Source organism: Bos indicus x Bos taurus, chromosome 2 (genome assembly GCF_003369695.1).
Source record: "Bos indicus x Bos taurus breed Angus x Brahman F1 hybrid chromosome 2, Bos_hybrid_MaternalHap_v2.0, whole genome shotgun sequence".
NCBI classification, from domain to species: Eukaryota; Metazoa; Chordata; class Mammalia; order Artiodactyla; family Bovidae; genus Bos; species Bos indicus x Bos taurus.
In genome coordinates, this window is record NC_040077.1 from 76,392,400 (window position 1) to 76,406,587 (window position 14,188).

At 40.7% G+C, this 14,188-nt stretch overlaps 1 protein-coding gene across 1 annotated transcript in view; it reads left to right on the forward strand.

Annotated features, from left to right (window-relative positions):
• The window catches only part of CNTNAP5 (contactin associated protein like 5), a 1,040,194-nt gene that overhangs the window by 584,932 nt on the left and 441,074 nt on the right, over positions 1-14,188 (forward strand). Inside the window, exons 9-10 of the mRNA XM_027562987.1 lie at positions 387-536; positions 3,261-3,432. Of these exons, the coding sequence (XP_027418788.1) occupies positions 387-536; positions 3,261-3,432 (322 nt within the window). The remainder of the gene's footprint in view (positions 1-386; positions 537-3,260; positions 3,433-14,188) is intronic.

Genomic DNA, 14,188 nt, shown 5'->3' on the forward strand with positions numbered 1-14,188 from the left:
ACAACTTATAGGTTTTTAAGGCCTTATTTCCATTGTATTGATTAAAAGAAAGCTCTTGGGCAGAAACTTTTTAACTGTACTATCTATTTTACTGCAAGCATGAAGGCTAAATACTGAGACTACTTGTAAGGTATCTGATAATCCTCTTCTTAGGCTCTGAGACCTAGTGTGAAGGTATATTCTATGGTTCAGCTCCCATTTAAAAAAATAAACAATAGAATTAAATGGTAAAAAGAAAAAGATGACTCCCGGGAAGCTGCAAAATGAAGAGAGCGTCCACTCTAAGTATGTACGTGGACCATAGCAGACAAGAGAACTTCCCTTACTCTTTGCAAACCTGCCCGAGTCAATCATCACTACGCTTGTCCTCCCTGTGTTTTTTACAGGAAGGGACTTGAATGACGGCTTGTGGCATTCAGTTAGCATCAATGCCAGAAGGAACCGCATCACTCTCACGCTGGATAACGATGCAGCATCCCCGGCTCAGGACACCAGCAGGATGCAGATTTATTCTGGAAATCGCTACTATTTTGGAGGTAAATTCCCCAGCTTTTGAGGTTGAAAAAAGGAGGGAGGGAGAATGCAGTGGGCACTTATTTCACTACAATGATTCTTTCTGTGTCAAATTGACCATTCTCCCAAGGCGCACACACACACACACCACATCCCTATCCTCAAGCTCAAAATAATGAGAAGCAAACTTTTCACAGCTGTACAAATTATCTAGGTCAGTGCTGAGGGGAAAAAAAAAAAATCTAGCTATAAGAGCTCGTGTTATGTAACACATCCAAAGGAGATTTTTTGTAGCCATGCCAAACTCTGTGATCATATTCCAGAGTAGAAACTCAGTTGAAAACTCAGAGAAAGTCTACCGAGAGTCAGCAGTACCTGAAAGAGAAAAAAATCCAGATGGGAATGCACAACCAGCATCCTCAGCTTTCTCCATCACTTCTCAGCTGATTTGCTTTCTTAATGCCCTACGCATCCCTTCCTCACATCCCTGGAGGCCATGCTCATGGAGGGGAGCTAGAAGGAAGACCTAGAAGGGCCATGAATTTATAGCTCCACAAAGAGCAGCCCCCTCCAATGCTAGGAAATTTGCCAAATATGAAAAGGCAAGGGCAATCTGGTAAGGAGGAGAAATATATAATTAGGCTTTATTTTTATAGCATATGTGCATTTTTATTTAATTTTAAGGGTATTTTTTTTCATTAAAACTATCCATGCTTACTTTGTCAATTGTTGGTATTATGGAAACAGTCTTTAACGAGTAATTAATCTCAGCAGCTGTCTGACCTTGAGTAACACACTCATGGTCCCTGAACTTCCTTATCCAGAATGTGGGGAAACAAAGCAGAATTGCTGGGAGAGTTCAGTGAGTCAAGGTTAAACCTGCAACATCGTGCTTTCTACATTAGAATGGGCAGACTGGTTTCACCTTTTGTAAATATGGGCATCTGCTGGGCCTGGTCTAAAGAGAAGTATCCTGTAAAAAGTACAGTCTTTGAAATAGAATTTGTAAATCGCTTCTCTCATACCATTGACATGGGGTTATCTTTGAAATATAAAAGGGACTTGGCAAAGAGGCAGTGTACACATCAGGGTGTCCTAGGAGGGAAGCTGACTGGAGTGATTCCTTTGTGGTTTGATTTTAGGACCCAGAGCCTCTGTCCTTCACTCCAAATCTCCATATTATGCCCAGATAACAAATTCCTTTAGAAAGGGAACATTTTCATCCTCTGTAATTGTTTTATGTGTCTTACATCATTTAATTCAGGCACTAACTTTGTGAGGTAGATAATTTTAGCTCCATTTTACAGATAGTAACACTGGTGTTTACAGAGATGAAATAATTTGTATGAGTAGTAGAAGCAGGATTTAACCCTAAATCTGAGTTCTCCATGCCCCACTAGTGACAGCAGAAGGACGTACTCTAAAGACGGCAAAAAAAGGGTCTTGGGGGCCCCAAAGATAAATCTCACAGAATGTATAATTTCGCATCATATGCAATGTTTCATTGATACAGAATAAAGCAATCTTATATTTATTTCTGGGGGAAATAACATTGAATTAATTACGTGACTTAAGTATCCAAAATGCCTCAAAGGCAAAATAGCTCCCTTCCCCCAGTAGAAGTGTTTTTAGACGCGGGTCTTGTGAGACTCCAGGCTGAGGAGGGAAGATTTATCTGAGATCTGAACAGTGTTTAAACAAACGCCCCACACGTAGACTGTAAACTTAAGGCAAGTGAAAAATGAGTTTGAGTAATAATCGTCAACTTACATAAATTCTCTCTACAGCTTCAATTAGAAGTTGTAGCGTCTCTCTTCATTTTATAGTGTGCCTGTGAGCTGTTAACCAGCTGCTGGGCTTCAGCCCAGCAGTGACTGTCTATTAGAGATGGCTGAAATAATTCCCAATTATTTATGGGTTATTGCCATGTTTTCAAGCTTGCATTCCCATATGCTCTGAACCTATTAAAACCATTGGAATGGAGTTATAAAGAGCACAGGCACCCATGCACGTCTGTGACTCTATACCTGGCAATGAGAAGTAGTTATTCTCTGGTTGCAAGCTATGCTCAATTAGTGTGATGCGTATTTTTTAAAACAACACCCTTTAAAAAGGTTATGGTGTTAAACTTTCATATATGTGATTACAGCCCTATAACTGTGCATTTAAACTCTTAGTTCCTTTAGCATTTGGGTTTGCTTTGCATATCACTTCAAAATTCCAGTTATGTTCCTGTATATACTTTTCTCAGGAACTAAGCCTGATAATGCTGACAATTAACCAGACAATTACTCTGCTACCGTTCTTACCCAAAGCATAATTTTCTTTGAATGTGTAATTCAGAATTGAATTGTTCGTTTAAAAGTGTGTTTTTAAGACAGAACTGAAATTCCCAAGTAGTTATGATATGTTGCTTTCTTGGGCTGAGTGAAGTATACCACACAAAACAATAGCAAATGGCTTACAAATAGGGAAAAAAGAAATAAGAATGAGATAAATGCAATGGCATCAGTATCCCCTGTAACATATTTTGTTTTCTGTTCTATACAGTGATTAAATATGCCCCATTTTGTACCAGTTTTGTCCCATCTCTGAGAATGGTATGATTTACAACAAAAAATGTGTGCACTGCTGTGAATGAAAAAATATTGAAATAATTAGACTTTAAGGTCTTCTGTCAATAGGTCACTAAAGTAATGACTGGTCATTTCAGTATTCTTCTTATTTTTTTTTTCTCTGTCCCACAGGGTGCCCTGACAATCTCACCGATTCCCAATGTTTAAATCCTATTAAGGCTTTCCAAGGCTGCATGAGGCTCATCTTTATTGATAACCAGCCCAAGGACCTCATTTCAGTTCAGCAAGGTTCCCTGGGGAATTTTAGTGATTTACACATTGATCTGTGTAGCATCAAAGACAGGTAATTATTGTCTCTTCTCCTCTGTTCTCCCACCCCATTCCCATTCTCACTGTTCTAAATATGAGTTTCTTTCACCAAAATTCAAATCCACTGACATCAGCCACATTAGATATAATTGAGTCGCCTAATGGAATATATTTCTAAAAGGATTTCAGGCCCAGGGAAAAATGTTTTAAATAAGTTGATTTTCACTTGCAGTAAATGGGATATGCAAATTAAATCAAAATACAAATTTGTGAAAGGATTAAAATTTTATGCATAAACAACATTTGATTACTTTGAAGTTAAGAGGGAAGTGAAAAGGAGGGAGGGATTGCAGTTAGGAATAGCAGTGTGTGTCCCTTCACACAGACAGATGAAATCAAGCCCTCTGGGATACCTGTAACAGAAGTTTTGACAGTGTCCAGTAGTTCGGTGACTCCCTGGAAGCCTGATCTTTGCTGTTACCACCCCTCACCCACTGCTTCTTTTACCGGAAAAAATCAGACCCTGGACAGAGAGCAGCACTTCTATTTCACAACTTAACACCTTTAGCAACACTTCCCTTTCCCTCTTCATTTCTCCTGGGCTCTAGCTCCTCTTTTATTTGATGTTTCTGAAATTGAGATTTTGAATAAGAGATTCAGAGACTCGTTGCAGGAAATGAAAGAGGAGGGGTTCTGAATTTTCAGCAAAGTTAATCATGGGGCCCATGTGTTCTCTCTAGCACTTTATCTCCTTCCTTCTGCCCGTGCTACTCACCTAGGTCAAGATGCCCTTTGCTGAATGAGTTAGCAATACGTGTTAAGTGTTTGCCTCTGTGTTGCTGGTATAGAGTCTCTGCTTATGTTTCAGGGAATTAATTAGACATCACCATAAAATGCTATCAATATCCAAGAAGTATACCTTTATTTGTGAGATCTATGACAGTGGCAGAGGAGGTCAGGACAGCTTTCAGGAAGTGATGTTGAGCTGAGTCTTACAAGATGGGCAGGCTTGGCTGAGGGGCGGGGGTGATGGTAACTCATAAGTTGGAAGGATGTGGCATGCAAAATGCCATAAGAATAGGGGGATCATGGTTTGCAAGCCTTTTGTCTACCCAAGACGCTTAGTTTTCACTTAAAAACCTCTAATATGGTGATGCATCTTACCTTTGAAGGTTTATAGTAGTTTAATTGGCTGTTTATTTTTCTTAGGAGCCTGTAAAATAATGTCATGTCTTACAGTAAATGTTGTCTTAGATTCCACAAAATATAGGTCATGGTGATAGAGCATATGATGTGAATATGGCTGGGGATGTGCGTCAATTATAAAGAGCTTTGCATGTGTGTGGCATTTAGCCTGATGCCCTAGGAAGACTCAAGAAGGAAGGCAGTCAGATTTGTTTGGTAAAAAGAGTATTCAGGAAAAGTGAGAAGGATGCATTGGAAAAGAACCAGCCAAGAGACAGAGAGGTCACTGCTCCAGTCCGGGGGAACAATGATGAGAAATAGTAGGTGCCTGTACTGAGCATCACAGAAATCAGCTCTGCAGACCATAATCTCCTCTCATGCTCGGAATGACTGATAGAATTCGGTGGAAATTTATATGCATGTTTCTCTGTTAATACCACTCCACATGGGATTGTCAACAAATCACACAGACTCCCAGGCTCTTCTGCTTCATTTTTTTCCTATTTGGCCAGCTGGAAAAGTGGGTAATAAAATGCATGCTTCATTAGAATATGCCAGTTTAGAGATCTCAAAATAAAAGATATCTTGCAGAATGGTTGTCATTCCTATAGTCGTTATTAATGATAAGGGATTGGGGGGTATCCCACTTCATCAGACAGGACAGCCTTTTGCAAAGTGTAGATTGATGGAAAATTTATCAATAGGGATCTCTTATGATTAGTTAATTTCTAACTGAGGGTGCTTTCATTATTTTTGATTACATGGGATGCCATTGCCATCTACTTTGCATCATTACTTTTGTGTAATTGTAGACTGTATAATTGTATTACATACAATAGTGTTTTGGTTAATTGTATAATAAGGGATTGTGTTTAGTTTAGTGGGTAAGTGGGACATTTTTCTTGATTTACCAGACAGTCTCTCTAACAGAAGGGAAACTGGTAAAAGGCTTTGCTTAATTAATTATTTCTTGAACTTCTATTTAACATTTGGTTGGAGAGGGGGTTGGGGTTAGAAAAACAGGTGGTTTCTGAGTTTTGCATTTTGTTTTTAACATGCTAGTCGATGTGAACCTGATTTAAGGACAAGTGCGAAGGAAGTTGTGCCTTCAAGGAGCTTGCCACTTGGGGTGGGGGTGGGGTTTGTGGGGACACGTGGGGATAGAGAACAGTCTGGCTGTGTGTGGCTTTTTTCAGAAAAATTTAGTGAGGTTTAATGAAATTCAATGAGTACTTTAAAACATTAGATACTTTAAATCTTTTTGATTAAAAATGTTAGTTTTCATTAACTATGATTCCTATTTTATCTTTTATTTGTAACAGTGAGCTTTAAGACTTCAGAAGAAAATTTTGTGAAAACACAACAAAAATAATTTTGATTTTTAAATTTCTTACCTTTAATATATGCTTTTGATGAAAATATATTCAAATATCATGGAGAAGGAAATGGCAACCCACTCCAGTACTCTTATCTGAACAATGCCATATTCAGAGGAGCTTGGTGGGCTACAGTCCAAAAGAGTCACAAAGAGTTGAACAATGAGCAAATAAGCACACATTCCAATGTCATACTTTGAGTACAGTTGTATTTTATTTTCATAAAAATATTTAATTTTATATTGGAATATGGTTGATTTACAACATTGTGTTAGTTTTAGGTGTACAGAAAAGTGATTCAGTTATACATATGCATAGCTGATTCTTTTTCAGAACCTTTTCCATTATAGGTTCTCACAGAATATTGAGTATAGTATAGTACACAGTATATAGTTTATAGTAGGTCATTGTTGGTTACCTGTTTTATATATAGAAGTATGTATGTGTTAGTCCCAAACTCCAAATTTATCTCTCCTCCCCCCTTTTCCTTCTTTGGTAACCGTAAGTTTGTTTTCTCTATATTTAAGAATTTGAGCAAACTCTGGGAGATAATGGAGTACAGAGGAACCTGGTATGCTAAGTCCATGGGGTCACGAAGAGTCAGATATAACTTAGCCACTGAAAAGCAACGAAGTCTGTTTCTGCTTTGTAAATAAGTTCATTTGTATCATATTTTAGATTCCACATAACAGTGATGTCATATGATCTTTTTCTTTCTCTCTGATTTACTTTATTTAGTGTGATAGTCTCTAGGTCCATCCATGTTGCTGCAAATGGCATTATTTCATTCTTTTTTATGGCTGAAATTTTGAGTAAAAGCTGGGAGAGTTCCTTCTCAAGGACTGAAGGATTTAAACCAATAATTTGCATCTCCATAATGGGCACTTTGCTGAAGCTTCTGGCCTTGAGGAAGAAAGGAGGTGGAGGAACTGGACTGGCCCACAGCAGCCCTGGCAGCAAGGAACATGCTGGCTTTAGGAGGCTCTTTGGAGGACTGCCCAGTGTCTGACAGTCCAAGATCAAGTTGAGAGAACCCTTGAAGAAATCACAGTTGGGACTTGACAGACCCCAACCACCTTCAGTACTCTTTATACCTCTAGAATATGATGCTCAGCCACCATCTGTCCTTTGCAGGCTAAATCTCCAGTCTCATGTTCTCCACACCCCAAAACATGGTTCTTCATGGGCTAAACTTACCTCCTGCATGCTCTTGGGCTTAAAGTAGGCCAAACTTGGTATTATAAACCATCATCAAGCAAAGTATGCTTACAGCGGAATCATGCCTTTGGTTATTTGACCTCATAGACAGACACTGAGTGAGTGACAGACACTTTTAAGTGAGTGGCCATCTTAATAATAATAAGAGGCATTCTTATTGTATCAATATATACTTTAGTAGAATAGGATGTAGTAAGAGCTATAGAAGGCAGGAGGGCATGAGAACACTAATATCCCATTTTTTCAAGGGAGTAAACTAAGATCTGGAGATTATGTCCACTTTTTCATGGTCATAGGACTGAAATTTCAATCCAGAGTTAGACACTGCCAGGGTTCTATCCCTTGTACTATCTACCCAAAAGGATCTGAACTGGAAATGGAAGTCACTTTGTGCCTGTGGATCTAAATAGGTAACCTCATATTCATACAAAAGTTGTTCAGGGATGTGCCATATATTAAATCTCTTGTAAACCTTAGGTGCCCAATGAGCTTCCTTTTAAAAGGGAGGCATTCAAAATGGTATGCAATGTCAGGCAAGGTCTTTTTTTTTAATCTACAATTTTTCTTTTTATTATATATGTTGCAAGTGTACAACATAGTAATCACAATATTAAGGTTACATTCCACTTATAATTATTATAAAATACTGGCTATATTCCCCATGTAGTACATTATATCTTTGTACCTTATTTTTAAATTTTATTTTATATTAGAATATAGTTGATTTATATTGCTGTGTTAGTTTCAGGTGTACAGCAAAGTGATTCAGCTATACATATGCATGTATCTATTCTTTTCCAGATGATTTTCCCATTTAGGTTATTGCAGAATATTAGGGAACTCTATTCAGGCAAGGATTTAGTGATGTAAGGATGTCCCACTTTTGCTGGCCCAGGTCAAGGAATGCTTCTTCCTAGGACTTATGTGGAAGAATCCAAGCAGTTAATTCCGGGAGCCATATCCAGTCCTGCAGGGTTCAACGTCCAGGGCTGAAGAAACTAATCACCAAATGCTGTCTAAGACGTCATCCCAAGAGGAAAAAGGATTCAAGGTGTGAACCCAAACTTAGAGGAGCAAACAGGGATGCTGATGAATCAGTGAGGGGAAGTGGAAGTCACACCTGGAGAAAGCCATCAATTCCAGTGCAGGTGGCAGTGGATTTGAGAGGCATGAGAGCATGTTTAATTCCCTGTCTGTTACTTGTCAGCTTGAAATATGATGCATAGGATTTAACCTTTTTTGTCTGTCTCTTCTTTTGCAAAGCTAGGATAATAGAACCTTTGTCTTGAAAGTTAAATGAGAGAGCACAAGAAGTCAGGCACTCAGTTGTGTGTCCAGTAGACGGTAGATGCTCAGTGATTTTGCCATGTGAATTCCTAGAGCCAGTGGTTTGCTAACTCTCCCATTTACACAGGGAGGAGAAGCTCAGGTCTCCCTCTGATATTTCCCCACTATGGCCAAGGTATCTCCTGTAGTTTCTGCGCTGGATCTCCATAGATAGACCTCATGTGCTGTGCTGTGTTTAGTTACTCAGTCATGTCCAACTCTTTGCGACCCCATGTACTGTAGCCTGCCAGGATCCTCTGGGGATTCTCCAGGTGAGAATACTGGAGTGGGTTGCCATACCCTCCCCCAGGGGATCTTCCCAACCCAGGGATTGAACCCAGGTCTCCTGCATTGCAGGCAGATTCTTAACCATCTGAGCCAACAGGGAAGCCTAGAGAGACCTCATATGTGCCCTCAGATCAATGCTCAGTGATTTTCCTTGGGCTTCAGTTCTCTTTGAGCTGCACCTCTGAGGCACCAACCATTCCCTATTAGGAAGATACCAATCAATTTTGGAGCCCAGGTCCAGTGATCTCTGGATTCTCCTAAAGAGATCGCCCAGAGATTCTTTAGGACAATCACTGGGCCTGGGTAGGGTAAGGTGAGCATGTGATGTGTCCAGGGCACACAATTTGAGGTGATTCTTATTTCCAGGTTCATGCCTGTTCATGCCTGCAGACCCTGAATTTACGTGAACCTGGGAATGAACCCCTCCTTAAATGTTACTGGCAGATCCTAGACTGTTTGCATCAGAATCACCAGGAAGGGTAGTTAGAACCTAAATTGCTGAGCTCCACCCTTAGAATTTCTGATTTTTACTGTGGGCCAAAGAATTTGCATTTCTAACAAATTCCAGGGTGCAACTGGGACCAGACTTTGAGAAGCACTGCCTAAACCCTCTAATCCTAGAGGCAGTGTGATTGCAAGGATTGCCTATAATAATGGAGCAAGTATCTAGGTGTTGCTCCTACTGGGCTCTCAAGCAACTGCCTTCCTGATCAGAGTATTAAAGGGCCTCTAGAAAGTTCCAGAAGCTCTATCTCAGTCTTCCTCTTCAAAGGTCATTGAAATGAGTCCAAGGGACACTTTTGGTGGCAACTGAATTCCATCTTCCTCCAGACTTCCCTTTGGCACTCAGCCTCTCCTCTGCTTCCCACTACAAGCAATACCTTTGTGAATACAAACGAAAACAGTCAGATCTTCAGAGGTGTTTGTGTGAAGGGCTGTTTTTGGAGGAAGGAAGGTTGGGTTTGAGAACCCAAGCACAGAGAGGAGATGCCAGAGTTTGGGCAGCTCCAGCTGCCAATGAACATTACTTGTCTTTTTGTTATTTTGAGGACAGTTATTTTATTTGCTGGTCCCTCTGAAAATCAGAGCTTGGTTTTTCCTTCTAGATTAGGCTCAGATTTTGTAGGGGTCAAGGAGGGTGTGGCACCATAAAAATAAGAGTGACCTCACCCATCAAAAATATTGCCAAAAACCTTAGTAAAGATCAACCGAGGGACTTCCCTGGTGGCCCAGTGGTTAAAAATCCACCTTGCAATGCAGAGGACCTGGGTTTGGTGCCTGGTCTGGGAACTAAGATCCCTCTTGCTGCAGGGCGACTAAAGAGTCTGTGCACCACAGCAAAAGATTCTGCATGATGCAGCGAGGATCCCATGTACAACTAAGACCTGATGCATCCAAAGAAAAAATTATACATTATTTTATTTTATTTTTAATTTAATAAATTAAAAATAAATAGATGAAATCTCTCTAAAAAGAAAATGGGCAGAGACTGCTGATCACACTGGGTCTTCTGGTGCCTGGTAAAGTTTTCCTGGAAATGGGTCCCATTTCCTGTGTTCCTTCCTTATTGGTGATATTGCAGATGTTCCCTGGAGATCACACAGCTTAGATTTTTTCATAGAAGGAGATAACTGTTTTGTGGAGTGTGGCAAAGACAGGTACCAAAGAGGGACCTCTGCTCCTGGGGCCTTTGCTGTAATTTCCTGTAGAGACAGTTTTGCTCTTAACATTTTCTAAAATGAAACAATCTGTACTATACAGTAGCTCCTTGTTGGTTATCCATTTTAAAGATAGCAGTGTGTGCATGTCGATCCCAAACTCCCAATGTATTCCTTCCCCCTTCCCCCAACCCTTCTGGTCTGGTCAGTGAGTATGTGCTCATTTGTGTCCAGCTCTTTGCCACCCTAGTCCACCAGGTTCCTCTGTCCATGGGATTCTCCAGGCAAGAGTACTAGAGTGGGTTCCCATGCCCTCCTCCGGGGGATCTTCTCAACCCAGGGATTGAACCCAAAGCTCTTACATCTCTTGCACTGGCAGGCAGGTTCACCACTAGCACCACCCAGGAAGCCCACTAGCCTGGTAATCATAAATTCATTCTCTAAGTCTGTCAGTCTGTTTCTGTTTTATAGGTAAATTCACTTATATCGACTCTGCTCATTCTTAGGTAACAACCTCAATGGGAAAAGAATTTGAAAAAGAATAGATACATGTATATGTATAACTGAATCACCTGTCTGTACACATGAAACTAACACAGCACTGTTAACCAACTATAGTCCAATATAAAGTATAAAGCTAAAAAATAATAAACAATTTGCTTGTTCCAGCAAGTGAATCCCATGTGGGAAACTGCTTTAAGTTTCCTACAGCCAAATAAGTTAGGAAATGTAGCTTCTCATTCCATAATGATTTCCTTTTCTTCCAACGCACATTCTTTTAAGACACTTCCTACAGTTTGGTGGTTGCTCAGTCATGTCCGACTCTTTGTGACCCCATGGACTATACAGTCCATGAAATTCTCCAGGCCAGATACTAGAGTGGGTAGCCTTTCCCTTCTCCAGGGATCTTGCCATCCCAGGGATCAAACCTAGGTCTCTTGCATTGCAGGCAGATTCGTTACTGGCTGAGCCACAAGGGAAGCCCATAGCATATGTTCAACTCTTTGGTCAAGATTCTTACCTTCCTGGTTCAGAGCTGGGAGTCGTGAACACTGAACAAAGGGAAATGTTCAGTGGGATGACCTCTAACAAACAGACTTCTGCTAAAACCCACCCAGTGTGTGGGTGTTTGTTCAAAACAGTAGGCTACATAAAAATCTTACATAGCAGGGTAATGCATATGTTTTCCATTTTCTCTCCAATTGAAAGCTTGTACATTGGGTGCCAGAAAAACTACTGTAAGGGCACAGCCCACACAATCTAAGTTTCCAACTCCAAAGTGAGAAATGTTACAATATGGTGTGTTCTCCCTTATCTCATGGGATGGGCCCTCAATCCAAACAAGAGCGCTTCTGCTGTTTTTATTTGTCATTTGTAGTCTATTTCATGGGGGACATGGAAAGGTTATATTTTACATAACAGTTACTGAGCAAACATTCTCTGAGTATGATTTCATTTAATTCACTCCACAGTTCTGCCAGATTCTCTAAGTTCTTCTCAAAGTGTAGTTCCAGACCAACAGCCCCAGAATCACCTGGCAAATTGCCCTAACTGCATATCCCGAGGACCCATCCCATACTTTCTGGAACAAAAGCATGGGGGGCAGCCTGAGTGCTGCCACCCCCGGGCTGATTCTGATGCACACCCAGATTTAAGAGCCATTGGTTTATTCATTAGCATTATTTAAGAAATAAGAGCTCTTCCAGTGCTTATGAAAATTCGGTTATCTGCTCAAGGTCACATTTTTGGTATTTGATGGAGCCAGGATTCGAATCTTGATTTCTCCAATCCTTCAATGCATATTCATATAGAGGGTTTATTACCTAGAGGCCAGGGAAAGAGAAAAGATGGGCTTGTGGAGCCAGAGGAGGTCACAGGAGTATCACAGAGGAAATGAGGTTTCAAGAGGAACTGGGAACATGGACTGGATTTAGGGTGGTAAAGTAGGACTCTTCCAGGTAGGGTGGAAAGCATAAGTCTGGGCCTCTGAATGGGTGGCATGCTATACATTTGTTTGCCTTGATGGGAAAGGCTGCTTTGACATTAGTGTGTAAACAAGAACTTAAAGTCAAAGCCATAGGGAACTTGGCAGCACACAGTTTAAAATTTGAATAACAGATCATATTAGTAGTTAATTCTTAAATAATGCTTCCTGTGTGCTCGGACCTCATAAATGTGTGTGTGTGTGTGTGTGTGTGCGCATGAGAGGGGGGGGTAGATCATAGATAGACAGATAGATAACAGATGGTAGGTAGATAGATACACAGATCCTTACTGCCACCAATGAAGTAGGTAAGACTGTTAACTCCATTTTACAGAATGAGATTGAAGCAGAGTGGCACTAAGTAATGTGTCCAAGGTCACGCAGCAAGTCTATGGCAGAGCCTGGCTACAGACCAAGGAGTCTGGTGGAAGAGATCAGACCTGTCCTTTCACTGCACTACCTCTGACTTTTTAGCTAGGAGGCATCCTACATGCTTCAGCAGGACTGCAAAGTAGAAAATGATGTGTTTCCTTCTTGCATTCATGTCACAAATGTTGTACTAACCCAGGAGGAGAAGGGATATGAGCTACAATGGATGGGCCAGCACTGAAGCCTGAGGGGTTGTCATCATGCCGTTCCTTGTCAGAACCTTGAAGCAAGCACACTGAAAGAGACTCAGAAGCTGAAAGCTTCCACCAAGAGATCACCTTTCTCTCTTTCTTTGGGCTGATTAGGGAATAGAGGAGCCACCTCAGGACTAATTTGTCAGGGCCGTCTTGGGTTGGTAGATTTTGAGCTGATTTGGGAAGAACATCCTCCCCATCTAGAACTAGACAGGGAAAGTACTGGTTTATTCATCCACACCTTTAATAAGGGCAACTCCCCTCACCTCTCTTAGACTCCGCTGAATGTCAGCAGGAAATAGGGGCTTTGGAGGACTTGATGCCTGGGTTTGATTTGCATAAATGACTTTGAACAACTGCATCTGTGTTCTGTGGCCAAGCTCATCTCTCTCATCACTCATTTGCATAAGAAAATGGGATCATTATCTTGATGGAAAACAGCACTGGTCTCCCTGTGTGTGGGGAAGGGCATCAGGGTCCCTTTGCTTCATGTATAATTATGCTGACAAATCAAGGTTAGCACTTCATTCTGTCCCATCTGAAGATGGTGAGTCTCTTCCCTTGCCAACTGGTCATCTGAAATGTTTGTGCTGAAAACAAAGCCAGAGCAAGATCTGCGTGAATAATGACAAGCTCTTCCAAAGATGAGGGTTTCATTCCGAGAGCTCTAGGAATGAGGCTGAGGTGAGATGTCTGCATTCAGATGCGGGTAAGAATATGCTGCTCTGAACAAATAGGTGCTTGGATCATTCCTCCTAAGAAATAACTGTCCAAGAATGGCTGATGTTTCAGACAACGCAGCAGGCAAGGAAAAATTCTGATCTAAAATGAAATGTGAATAAAAGCTTGTTTGAGGTTCTTAAGTTACATCTGTGAGGCACTGTTTATATTTAAGCCTGCAGAAAACATTTCTAAATTAATAATAAGAAAAGATTCTTCCATATTTACTCCTTTCATGCAATCATGATCAATATTTTTTACTGAAGTATAGTTGACTTACAGTGTTGTGTTAATTTCTGCTGTACAGCAAAGTGATTCAGTTATACATATGGTTGTTGTTGTTCAGTCACTCAGTCATGTCTGACCCTGCAACCCCATGGACTGCAGCACCCCAGGCTTCCCTGTCCTTCAC